The sequence below is a fragment of the Sinohyriopsis cumingii genome, chromosome 7, assembly GCF_028554795.1.
Source record: "Sinohyriopsis cumingii isolate HCF-2022 chromosome 7, ASM2855479v2, whole genome shotgun sequence".
In the NCBI taxonomy this organism is placed as follows: Eukaryota; Metazoa; Mollusca; class Bivalvia; order Unionida; family Unionidae; genus Sinohyriopsis; species Sinohyriopsis cumingii.
This window is the reverse complement of record NC_142967.1, coordinates 86,215,200-86,229,711: the sequence shown is the minus strand read 5'-3', so window position 1 is coordinate 86,229,711 and position 14,512 is coordinate 86,215,200. Positions and strand designations below refer to the sequence as shown.

The 14,512-nt window shown below is 35.5% G+C and overlaps 1 protein-coding gene across 2 annotated transcripts in view; it reads left to right on the top strand.

The window, feature by feature from the left end:
* The first annotated feature begins 679 nt into the window (after positions 1-679).
* The window catches only part of LOC149795664 (uncharacterized), a 154,210-nt gene continuing 140,377 nt past the window's right edge, over positions 680-14,512 (top strand). For both annotated transcript variants that reach the window (XM_089965505.1, XM_089965504.1), the window contains exon 1: positions 680-1,024. In XM_089965505.1, the coding sequence (XP_089821631.1) occupies positions 783-1,024 (242 nt within the window). In that variant the 5' untranslated portion in view covers positions 680-782. The remainder of the gene's footprint in view (positions 1,025-14,512) is intronic.

Below are 14,512 nucleotides of genomic sequence, written 5' to 3'. Positions count from 1 at the left end.
AATTCCCATTGTCGCTAGGGTGACCCCCTTCATTACTCACGTAAAGTATTTATTTTACAACTAATGTACAGCCCACTTTGTTTGTGTTTTGTCATTTCGTACCGTTCAACCTATGCTTGCTTGTATTGGCACTTTCTTAATGTTTTAAAAATTCTCACCTCAAACTTTAAAGCAATTATTGCATCTTCGATTTTGGTAAATTTTGCAAAATATTATATCAGTAGTATTTCGATTCACACTATCTGAAAAGGGACTCTTACACATTTAGAATGTACAAAGTCATCTTTTATTGAAGAAATAAACTTCAGTTGATTAGTACTAATTTATTAAACCAAATCACTTATTTCATAAATATGTAGTCCGTATATTTCTCTAAGTCACTGGCAACAATATGGTATATTTAATGAAATGTCTAGTGAGATTTTTTAACAGAAAGTCTTTAGATTGTACACGCCTATATGTAATTTACGTTAAATTTCGATTTCACCATTTACTGCAAACGTTTGAGTTGCAAACAAAATGTTTACAAAGGCATACAATTTGACTCTTAAATCTTCGTTTTATTTTCTTATTACATAATTACTCCTGTAAGTACCTATATTCCAGTGACATTTATTATGGTTAATCGAGTGACCCCAAGTTACGTCCCTTGTTACACCTCTTCCGAAAAATTGTTAGAAGATGGCGGTCAAAACGAATACAAGACACAGCTTGGACATTCTTTATGCATGATAACGTATACTTTAGAAATCTGATTATTAGTTTATGCTTTTGCAAAAAGTATGACAAATACAGATGAAGCTCCAGATCACTTCCAACACGCAACACAAAGGACAATGCGAGAAGAACGAGTACAATTTCCCAGTCGAAAAGACACCACTTTGCGGGAACTTGGTTACCAGCTTGAAATTCGTGCAGAGAGAATGAGACTCCTGACACGCGCGGAGGAGGGTTTATTTGAAGGAGATTTAAATCCATACACGACTGTTACACTCCAGACGAAAGATGCGAAAGAAGTTGCAAGGTATCTTGGTTCATGTTGCACTTGTTGTTACGCCTGGGCATGCCCCAGCTTAGGGGACACAACCCTTGTTAGTCCTTCAGTGTTAGACCTCGAGCGTCAAGGTCTTACTGCCTGAATGTAACGTGTTTTGATGTCGACTAACGTCGTAACGAATGTCAAATTTTCAGGAATGTCTCGCACTTGGCAGCCCATAATGACGCTGTATTTAGTATTTACATTGGATGGAAATGAAACAAGGGAGACAAATGTCACTGGATTCATCCCAGTCGATCAGTTCCAAGTGAAAACGGTTTCATTGTGAAGTAAGTACTTCACCAGCAGTGCCATACATATGAATGTGGATGAAAACAATAACATATGCATGACATTATCAACATTTTTATATGTATTCTTGTCTTTATTAGCTGTTGGTTGTCGTTATGGGCAATAGAGATTGTTTATTTCTTCACTGCATTTTATTTAAATTCTCCTTTTTAGAATCATCTGAAGTAAATATTGGTCGATCAGTGCCATAACTATCAAGTGAATTATAAAAAAAAGAAGTTTAACGTTTACACAACATTACAAACAACAAACAACTGAAAGTACCATATGAATCTTTTTTTGATTTCTAACTTAAAATGTATTAATTTAGATACCCTGCCAGATCATCTTTTCATTTGACAAATTTAAACCCTAATCCTCTTTTACTGAATGTCAGGCCACTGTCTTCAATGAACAGCATATGAAGTATTGATTTTGTGACCATGTTTATGCCAAGAGGGCTGAGTGTTGTCTTTAATATGTCTTTAATTCTTTAGAGTATGAAAATTCTAAATTACAAAAATTGGATCTTTGTGCATCTGTCAGAGCTTTTTCATTGTCCATATTTTTTCACAAATATATGAAAAGAATTTAACCAGCATTTTCACTTGGAACTTATTGACTGGTGATGAATCCAGTAAAATTTGTCTTCCTTGTAATATTTCCATCTGATGTAAATACTAAATGTGGCATAATTTGTTATTTATTTATACAAACTAGTACTCTTTCCAATGGTTACTTGTGGTTTTGGGTATGTTTCATTTGATTTACATCATGTTTGAGTTGGATTTGGGAAATTTCAAGTGTTTTTGGATGAATCATACAGCCCAAGTTTCACCCTCCGATGCAAGAACAATGCCTGAAAACCTTGTGAGGACTATATCACAAGGAACTGACTAATGCTAATGATGGAGCTGCAGTTAGGTTGGGCTGTCACTGCAGAATTTGAGAGAGAGACATATTGAGAGATGTCATATTGGAAATTTCGAGATAGACATAATAATAAATAAATTTGTAAAAAATCATTTATAATGAGCTGACAAAATATGCTAAATAATAATAAATAAAAAAATGATATTAGTTTTTTATTATTGTTATTGATAGTATTTTTAGCAATATTTAATATCTGTAATGTTATTATTGAATAACAGACATACACACATTCATACATAAATACATGAATACATAGGTGTTCTTTACTACTAAAAAAAAGTGAGTGTTCTGAAGCATTTAATGCCATGGGTCAAAAGAAAAGGGATTTTACTTACCATCCGCATACCAAGGTCAGTCGAAATAAATTTGTTCATTACTAGCAAGTGTCCAATAGTCAGAAATGATCGGAGGGTGAAATTTTGCTATGAAATATGGCCCAACCCAATTGGTCTCCACTATACCAGTAATGTCAGGAAAAATAAAAAAGCAGAGATCTACTTGTTGGCCTAACCCTATACCATGCATTGAAGCAAATAAAATCTTGCCAAAGACAAAGATGACATGAGTTAAAATCTGCTTCCTAAGTAGAGTTAGTCAGAACTTGGTTTTGATGCACTTGAGGGCTATTGATAATGACAATTCAGTACAGGTGGTTGGGGGATGGTACTCTGAGTGTGAAGATTATGGCAATAGCATTGTCCCATTTCTTTAATTAAGTATTCAGCAGCATTTAGCTGTTTCAGTGTTTGACAGATTAACATATAATTTTAAAAAATTCCATACCTTTATATTCACAAACTTTGATGCAGCAATCTGTTGTTTTCATGTGATATTACAAATTTGCACATCCATATCCACCATTTTGATTCTGGCACAAGCACTTATTTTCACAAAAAGTATTTGTACATAAAAATTCAGATATCATACATCATACACATGCAGAGAAATTTTAATTCTGTTACTTGACTATTCTGTCTTTTGATATGAGCCAGGGAACTTCCAGCTTTATGTTGTCTTTTGTATTATAGGGGCACTTAATTTCAAGTATAATCTATGTATCATTTCGCTGAAGTAAATATTCTTGATGACAATTAAATCAGATGCTTTTTCTTGAATATACGTGATGAATGATGTTGACAAAGGTTTGTTAGGAATCAGAATGGAAATGCAAATTATGTGTGCATTGCCTTGTGGGTATTTGCATAAATCATTGTGACATCTGTGAAAACAATCCATATGGTGTCTGTATGTAGTCAGTGCTCAAAGTCTTTTTTTTTTCTCACACAGGCCCAGAGCTAATGACTTTAAAAAAATAACAAGTCCGGACTCCAATTTCCATATGCCCGAAATGTCCTCATTTTTAATAGTATTGCTTGCTCTACGATGCAATTGCTACAGTTCAAATATAAATTCAGTAGGGGGTTTGAAGATAATGCAGTTGTTATTAGTGTTCATCACTACACTCACTAGAGACTGGATTATCCTGGTGTTCAAACTTCTCTGCTGGATTCTCTGAGCCAATCTAGGTCTGAACCAAGTTGACGTACATGAGTATTTTGTTTGCAACTGCTCATGTATCTTATTTGATCAGCTTGCACGCAGCAGAAGCACATGCTACAACTACAATAGTTCTGATCCTTACAAGCAAATTCAATCTTTATTCCATTTATGCATACATATGCTGTAATGACTGTAAGTATTGGGACGTGAACAAATAAGATTTTTTTTTTTCATGTGCCAAGATTAATATGCATTTAAAACTCATAGCATTTTCGGTGTCATTTACTACGTCAAGAAACTGTTATAAACTACTATGATTGTTATTATTGTTATGTTATTATTTTACATGTGCATATTTTCCAATCTTTCAACATGAAAAATATAATTGTAAATAAAAACTTCAATAATTCATGGGGTACTTAAAGTATACAGTGTGACTGGTACTGCATATAGTGTACAGAACAGTACTTACACACTGTAAATTGTATATCCTTGTTTATTCTCCAAAATACTTGATGTAGATTTGGCTTTATTCATTGTTTTTACCAAATTTCATTTTTCAAAATCACATTTAATAAAGATGTCAGTCATTGCTGTTTTATTTATTTTGACCCACATGCTCATGAGTTACCATTTTACGGAGATATAAGTGATCCAACAAAGTGATGTAAATGACATGCATCTTTAGTTATACAAGCCACATAACCAGCCTACAGTATATTGACATAATTGATCTTCTATGATACATTTTAGTTTTGTGTTTCGGCTTACCATAACACAAATTCGTAACTTTCAACAGTTTTCATTCCACTTTTAATTTTGGACAGCTGATTGTTTTGGCATTTATTTTTGTTTTTAATTGTCAGATTTGTCTTTTGTTTTCTGACATAGAGCAGGTTACAGGTAATTGTTTGAACCATGAAACTGGCTTGGGAAAAGGGGGATTTTTGTTTGGCAGCAATGCTGGTAACTGTTTTATTCTACAACATTAATCCATGTGAATGAACTGTTATAAATCTAAAGTGGGTTGAGCCCAGCATAATATTGGTGCTAATTGTTTTGCTCCCTCCACCCCAATTATGTTGGATTGACTAACTATTGACTATCATTGTCAATCAGTTAAGTTATGAACACTTACTTGGCTCAGTTGAGTAGCACAATTACTGTAGCTGAGTAAACAGGTACTTATTTTATGGTCACTTGCATTAAAGCAAACTACATTTAATTGCTTAAGGCATTGCAGTTATTTTCAGAGCACTATTTCTGAAACTTCTTTATTGTATTTTGTATGTATTATTTAAGTCTGTACCTATAATTCAAATCCAAGGGATGTACTTTATTTAATGCAATTCAAAATCTTCATTGTATATGCAAGTGTTGAACCAAACACAATTTTTGTTCGTTCTTTCATACAGGGAGCACAGTTTTAACGAGTACGGTACTTGCAATTTCATGGCAAAATAAAAACGTAACTACTGGTACACTGAATCAATATTTTGATGCAGTAATGCTTAAACAAACAATAATAAATGAAGACTAAAGGGATAGGTTACTGTTTTAAATGTTTACAGCAACCCACTAATGCTCAACTCTTATTATCAATCAAATTATACACATTATGCAAATTATATTGGGTAGAAATAATAAGGAAACAGAGGAAAATTAAATATATTTATTGACTTTTCAAACATATTATATCAATTTATAACATTCCTATGTAATAATTAATGATGATAATCCCTTAACAACCACTGTTACATTTTCAAAAATGTCGTAATGATCAAGAAAATATAATGATCGATTAGTAAAACAAATGTTGAAGGTGTCCCAAGACTTATAGTACATGAAAATTTGCTGTAATTTTGTGTCATAGCATTTATAGGTCATAAAAGATTACTAATGAAAATAATTTAGAGTGTTCCAGGAATTAAAGTATTCCAACATATATGGTAAGATTTATTTAACTGATGTCTAGTACTTTCATTATATTAAATGGATATTGTGAACAAGAGACTGATAATACATGAAAATTTTAACATTGGAGGATTAATATTTACAGAACTAGAAGCAGTAAAACAAGAGAGGAAAAGAATTAAATGTAAACAAGCAAATAAGTAATTTCATAGTATGCATTTCAGGAATATTTAGGACTTTTTTTTGTTGCTCCTATCAATATCAACCACAACTGTACTTTCAATATGAAATTTTGGTAGCTATCAGGTTACAGGAATTTGAGTAATATGGCTGTCAATCATGGGACCATAGTGACTGGAAGAAGACCACTATGACAGTTTCCATTACATGGCATCTTGCTGTTTGGCATGTATTGTATTGTGTAAGAAAAAAGAATACTTGTTGCATCTTGCTTAGTCTTTGTGCAACAAAATAATTACAATGTAATAGCTCAATACTCTTTCAGTGATGTGATCTATTGCACATAAAATGCAATGTCAGATTTTACCTCATTTTATTACCTTTTATGCAAAATATATTGTACCTGTATAATTAATTGTCAGTTTTTGAAGTTAATAATTTATAAATTTTCACTTTTTATGACCTGTATGTGATTTATGGCTATACCACACCCACTCAACTTGTTAAATATATTTGTATTATCAATAGCCCATAAGCACTTGCTTTCACCTTTTGAAAAATAAACTTCTTTTTACCTGTAATTGCATTGGATGCATGAGTTAGTCTAGCAAAGTATGGATGACAAATTGCACCCATTTTGATGCACTTCACAGAAGTCTGTTTTTTCCTGTGTCACCACTGTACCTACACTGTGGTAAAAAATATGTTGCAGAGCAACACCAGTATCACATAGGAAACTCAAGTTTATAGGAAAATTTACATAAAGAAATGTAACCATTCCTGAAGCTTTTCTAATTAATATAACATAATTTGGTTTGGTATCGCTTTTTGACAAGAAAGCTGAAAAAAATCAAATTGTGAAAAAATTATGAATTAATATCATAAAATTGTTATAATGAGAATTTTTTTTTAGATTTAGCATATACAGTAAAACCTGTCTTGAAAGACCACCTCTTTTGCCAAAAATTATGGTCTCTCATTTCAGGTGTTCTCTCAAAACAGGTCACAATGCTATATAGTCAATAAATTTGTGCATTGACAATGTGGTCTTACAACAGGTGATCTCACATAGTACTGTTTTTAAATTAAAATTAATTTTGTTTGGTCAAAATAAGGTTAATATCGCGATTCTCTTAACACCTTGACCCCTGGAGCTTTTTGTCATTTTTGTCTGAAAATCAAGTACGAAACACATTTTGAAAGCTATTTCTGAATAAACTCGAAAACACCAAATCCCCGGTCATCTTTCAATAACATGCTGTGTTAGAAACATCGTTTTTCATTGGCTATTTGACTTGCGCATGAGCAGAAGGGTAAAAGTTGGGGTTTTTTTTCCTTTTCTTTTTCTTTTTTTTTTTTTTTTTTTTTTTTTGCTATCAGTAGCCATTATTTTTGTATGGAAACCACTCTTTATTCCAAATGTCCATCTTATCCTACTTTTTGCAAAGGCTCATCTGTCTGTTTGCAGTTCATACTGGTTTGCCTTAGATCAGAGACCAAAAAGTCTAAAATCTGGACACAAAATCAGATTCTGACCACGGGCGAATTTTGGGTTAAAAAAGTCGGGTCCAAAAATGAGGTTTTTTAATCTGTATTTTGTAGTGCAATTAGATATTCCAGATTATTTGGTATCATTGTAGAGCTACATATGTCTACCTTTCTATAATACCACCCACTTTAGTGTATCATGTATGACCATGACGCTGCAGAGCTCGGCAGTAGGCTACTACCTCCTGCCATGTTAAGTCGTCACTAGGGATTAATGTGTTAAAGGATGATTGAAAATTTACTGTTAAAGTGAAATTGCTTATTTAGGAGATAGAAAGTCCTATTACTTTTATTTAAAGAAGCAGAAATGTAAAGGATATACATAACTGTGAAATATATCATGGAAGTATATGGTTCGTGTAAATATACCCAAACTATAATAACAAAGAATCATCTTTGAACATCAGTAATGGCAGATTGTATACTTTGTACAACACATTGTACACTTTTTAAAATTTTTTTTACTGTACTGATGTCAGCTGTCAGTCACGTGTTGAGTAGCAGACTGGATGTCAGTTATGGCAGGAAGTTGATTGGACCATCAGAATAGGTCATAAGGACTTTTTTATGAGGACTTACTGATTGGAAAAAAAGAGAATTGGTGAAATGAATTTTTTTATGAGGACTTACTGATTGGAAAAAAGAGAATTGGTGAAATGGATTTTTTATGAGGACTTACTGATTGGAAAAAAGAGAATTGGTGAATAGGATTTTTTTCTTCAAGTACTGTATGTATGTTTCTTTCATTTCACAACTGATAATGATATGATTTTTGACAAATTTTTCAGTCATTTTGTTGTTGTTGTTGTTGTTGTATGTTTTAATGCCATTTTTCAGCACAAGATAGGCTGTATATGGCGGCCAGTATTAATGGTGGAGGAAGAACCCAGGAAATCCCCGGAAAGAACCACCGACCCTCGAGAAGCTACTGGCAAGCTTTCTCACATACCCACATTGGCCGAATCCGAGACTTGAACCTACGCAGACAGAGGTGAGATGGCAGTGATCCGTAATGGAGAGCGCTTTAGACCACTCGGCCACTCGGGGCCCCCCGTCATTTTGTCTTGATGTTGATCATTGTAAACAAATGTTGTGTTTGTGACATCATTGAGAGATGATTTCTCTGAAGAACTTGAAGTTTATGACACTGCGTCAAAATAGGATGTTAGATGATATGCTTTTCAAAAAGTCTGGCTTAATGATAAAGTTATTAAGCCTGCTGTATAAAGCAAAACATGGTATTTTTATATGGACTGTCCAATGTCCACCATGATAGATAACATGAGTTTCTTGTGGTAATTCGCTTTCTAAAAAAGGCTTGCTATACCATGTTTGAATATTCTGTGAAATGTTATTCAATACACATAATATTTAGTATGATCTCTCAACATTTCCAAAGAAGGAGGCTATGTCCTTATATGGCACACCCAAAAAGTGAGCCTGAAAACAGAAATAATGAGTTGAACTAATATTGCAGATGATACAATTCGTTTTGCAGCTAAATCATCAATGATAGTGGTTTCATCAATGGTTGAAAAGAAATTGATGGAAGCATTGTTACCAATTCTCAATGATTGTTTATTACTCAATTCTTTTTGAACATCTTTTAGCACATTATAACACAGTTGATCATTGGTCACTAGCACAGTCATATTGGTCGCTAGCACAGTCATATACAGCTGATCTCAGCTTAATCATCGTACATCCATGTTCTATAGCACTTGTGTTTTTTCCTGATCCAGCAGGGCCAATGATTAACAGTTTCATCACCATGCTTGGTTGGTTTAGGTGTCGCCTGTGCAGAGAAAAATCAATATCAGACAAATCTCAGTTTTTCTTAAATTTCTGACTTTTTGAAAATCATTCTTTTCATCTTCAAAAACATCAGCAAAATACTGTTTGCATGATGCCATTGAATAAATGTCTGTCGTTATAAAACGATCTTTTCTTTATATTGTGTGCAGTGTTGTGACAAAACACCTACCAGAAATCCAACACGAGTTCAGACACATAATGGACGAGCTGCAATTACTGGAACTTGTGTTCAGTGTGCAACAAAGAAGTTCATGTTTGTTGGAAAAAGCCATAGTGGACGTGAATGGATACTATGTGCAGGGTCCGGTTTAAAAGAAGTCACTTTTGGCAGTGATAATGTATCTGCATTAACAAAGCTACAAGGAACACCATGGAGTACATTTCCAGGCAAAAAATATTTTCTTGGCTACAATAACTGTGGGCCTGGTATGTGTCTGGATATATGACTAGATTCTCACAATAACCAGCCAAAGCCTGGTACAGCATCTATCAGTCACATTGATGCTGCAGATTGTTGACACAATGTTGCTTATAAAGCATCCAATGATATCCATGCACGTCAGTGTGCAGATCTGATCCAGGACTTAAATGCTATTAGGTCAACATGTCAATGTGTGGATCTGATCCAGGACTTAAATGCTATTAGGCCAACATGTCAGTGTGTGGATCTGATCCAGAACTTAAATGCTATTAGGCCAACATGTCAATGTGTGGATCTGATCTAGGACTTAAATGCTATTAGGTCAACATGTCAATGTGTGGATCTGATCCAGGACTTAAATGCTATTAGGTCAACATGTCAATGTGTGGATCTGATCCAGAACTTAAATGCTATTAGGCCAACATGTCAATGTGTGGATCTGATCTAGGACTTAAATGCTATTAGGCCAACGTGTCAATGTGTGGATCTGATCTAGGACTTAAATGCTATTAGGCCAATGTGTCAATGTGTGGATCTGATCTAGGACTTAAATGCTATTAGGCCAACATGTCAATGTGTGGATCTGATCCAGGACTTAAATGCCATTAGGCCAACATGTCAATGTGTGGATCTGATCCAGGACTTAAATGCTATTAGGCCAACATTGGGTGAATGAATCCCAAGATGGGTCATCAAAATAGGCATGAAAGGCAAGAATTCTCTTTGTGTTGGTAGACAAAGAGCCTCATGTGGCACTCATTAAAAGTAAATTAAATTAAAAAACAAACAATGGACACAAAAATCCATACATTATCCAAAATACTTTACAGTCTGCATGGGAACTTGAGAGGTGGAACAGTTAACCAGTGCAATCATGGTAATGCAAGGGATTGCCATAGCATAGTTGGCCAAACAAGCGCTGTGGCAAATTTACCTGCCAGTACCAAGAAAGATTTCACAGGGTTGGTTCAATGCCCAAATACCTAATGAGGTACATGAAGAAGATTTGTTATTTCTTCTGCACAGCTGTGTTCGTGACTGACAAGGCTGAGTGCTCACTTATTAATATGACTCACCATTATTGATGTGGCCATGCGATACAATGAGGCGAAGCTGCTGACGTCAAAAGATTCTATGATGCTGGCAATATCGCAGTTGCACTCAAACATATTTATGCATGTGGATCACTCACATGGCCACAATTGTTAAAAGTGGATCCTGGCAAATAATTAGTTGGATATATGGCTGTGATGCTGGCCAAACATCATGTATGTCAGAAATGTTAATGTGCACTGTGACCAAGCTATTGTGGAACAATTTAACCGCACACTTGCAGAATGGTTATTTGGTCATCAGTATGTCAGGAATTGTTGATGAGGTCAGAGTGATATCAGGAGTGGGTAACATGACTTCCATTCGTCATAGCAACCTTGAGCAATGAAGTCACATGACGGGATTAAAACCAGCCAGTGCATTTCAACAAAAAGCCATTGCTATTACCCAGGAATGTTTTGACAGCTAGCACCATTACAAGCATTTGGAGAATTTGCTTGGTATTCGTATGCACCTGGAGAGTTAGAAGGTGGGGACTACTACTGACCCAGTATTGTCCATAGAGGAATTCATGATCTCGGATCGAATTGATACTCCATGGTAACCAACCCGTTATTGTTTAGGGCCAGCATTACCTGGTAGACCAAAACATCCCAGCTATGCAATTTGTGTGAGAGGAATTGCTTGGTGTTCTAGCGGATATAGGACTGGCACCATGATTTATTTTTTTGACATGCCATTAACTGATCCTTGGACATCAATTAGTCGTAAGTTGGTTCACAATAGCACATTGACCAAATGCATAAGTGGTAATTCCATAGGGAAGTATCAATTGCTTAGTATCCAGCAGGGTCAAACTCACTTTGGTGCATTGGCAACCAGGCAGTGTTTCTTGGATTGGATCATATTTGCCATAAATTCACAATGAGCTTGAAGACATCCCAGGTACAGTTCATATTTTAGATCTTTCTTTACAATTACCTGTGGGTGACCATTCGATTTTTTTGGTGTTTTTGCGAGAGCTCTGCTTTCCAACCACAACTGAGTAGATTTTGGGTTGCAGTCCCACATATTCTTCAATCAGTTTACTCGAACATTCGTCTTTTTACTTGCAGACCACTTTTTTATTGGTGTTGCTAAACAGCGGATGTTGTGTTGGATACCCTCTGGTATCGAATTTGTTGATCAAGAATGACTGTGCCATATTCGTGTGTACATCATTGTTCTTAATGTGCATCAGCAGCAAGTGTTGATGTACAGCATCTTGACCTGATCATCTTCTCTAGCCAAGGTTCCGATATGATAACCCTATCTACACCTTGGTGGATCAAACAGATACATTAGTGCTTTGTCCTAGTGACATCTATTGGATTTCTTGAGTTGCCTTCCATAGTATGTAATGCCAACTAACCAGTATTGTGGTGCATTGTACATTGGCCCAAAATGGTGGGGGCAATTGACCTGTAACAGATACTTTGTAAGTTTAACAACAAAAGTATGACTATGTACCAGAGGGAAACCATTATAGGTGTATTTGAGTGAAAGGTATTTGTGCAAACAAGGACTGACACTGAAAAATTGCTTGTTTATTAATCCGTTCAAGTGATTTACTCCCCATTTCCCGATCATGTAGGAACAGAGTTCAAAATCGAACAACTTAATTTTGATTGGATGCTGTGGCTTGCCACTGCATCCAATGAAATTCACAGACCCGAAGCACAGAAATATCAGCTTGATATGCCAAGGTGTTGATAGAGTTATTGCATCGCAACCTTGGCTAGCGAAGATGGACTGATGAAAGTAAAATTTATACATGAGCAGCTTCTACAAGTCCAGCTTAGACGAACTAACATAGATCAGTTTTGTCGGTTCAAGTTTTGATTTTTTATTGTAAATGGAAACAAGTCCACCATCAAAGATTTTTCTGGATTCAAAGACCAGGTCCACAATGAGCCTTTGAAGTTTGTCTTGCTCATTATTATCACAGGCCAAATCAACTCAAATTCCTTTGTGCAGATTCTCCATGTTTTTCTATTGGTGGCCTTTGTGCATAGGTCCGTATTTATCTAAATGTATGGGCCATCAAAGTTTGCTGACAAAATCCAAGTACTTGATGGATCTTGGTTACATGCATATTCAGTCGCAAATACAACTGCAAGTTTCGCACATGCAGTACATAATTGTGTATGGTTGGAAGACATGATACCAGTTTGGTGCATTCAGTGTATTTGCAGTGATTGAGCACCGATACAGGTACAACTATAAACTATGCACCAACAATACTTCTGGTGCCAACAGATAATTGTTGTGTGCTTTGTGTAATTGCTTGGGATATTCCAGGTCAACTTCAAAGAAGTATCCATGGTTACTGTGGATGTTGTGATTGTGATGTTTGTATACATCAGTGTGTGCAGGATCGATCCACTGAATCCACCAACCAAAAGTGGCTAGTATCATGGCCCAACCATACAAAGTATTGGTAACATAATATATCCTGTAACTGTTGGGGTCAGCGGGGTCAAATCCGTCCACATTTGGGTTTTTGGCATAAATGCATCTGTGACTTGACATGGATACGCCACCATGCATTGATCACTCAATAAACAGATGCTGATCAGCGTCAGTGAGCAATTCCAGCTTGATTTTGGTCCTTGACTACAATGTATCCTAACCCACACCCGGTGGCTAAAAGTAATGTACAGATACAGACTTTTTCTCATTATCGATGAGTGATTTTTCTGCCATTAAATTGTTTGCTAAATTGTCCAAGGACATATTCATAAACTGTATTTAATCGATAAACTGCAGTTGACCAAGCAGAAATGTCATTTACATGTATTTCACCATGTTGATGGCAATCACGCTTATTGAGTTTGTTGCCATGGCTACTGCTTACGATATAATGTGGCCGTCATACCCACACAGATTTTGGTCCTGGGGTAAAATCTGAACTGCAGATTGTATGTGTATGTGCAGTGATATGACAGTGGTCACCAACTTTGGAACCGGAACTCTTGCTTTCATTGCTGAAGGGGCTTTACTCTTTATCAGTGAAAGAACTTTGCTCTTCACTGTAAGCTTTTTCACAAATCCAGCAGTGATTAGCTGCAGAGAAATCATGAATGTCATTATGCATGCTGTTGAGTAGAGCTGCTGTCAAATCCGTTTTGCTGTAGCATTCGATCGATTTGAGGAATACTTCAACTATGTTTACCAAGCTTGCACTCTGTGTTAAAAATTAAATACTTGTGGCCCTGATTTGCCATCACATCATACCACTACATAACAAAACCTGCATGGAATTTGTTCTGCTACTTGCACTGCTTGATCAATATTATCATTAACAGGGTGCAGAGCTGGACACATTTGTGTCTATGAAAGGAGAACTTTCTACTGAAATATTCAGGCATTCAAAATCAGCATAGATAATCTATGGGACTTTCATCTTTCATTGTACAGAAATAAATTTGAATGTTTTTAACGGGCTCTGGCATGATTGTACACTGGTTTTTCATTGATGCCACTACAGTTAAAGTCATGACTGGTGAGCATTTCTTGAGCGTCTGCATGTATATTTCTTTCCCTTGTTCTTGTTGTGTAATTTCAGCAGCTGACAAAGATTCTTTATACATACATAGTGCAATATCAATTCTGATTCATTCAATGCACTCAGCAACAACAAATCAATCTGAATTCATTTGTGATGGCCATGGGGAGATAGTGCCAGTGGATAAAAACCTTTTTCATACTTGAATACTTTAACAACGATACCTGGGCTAAGTGTTTCAGTGTAACTTTTGTAGTCTACATGGGAAATGCGA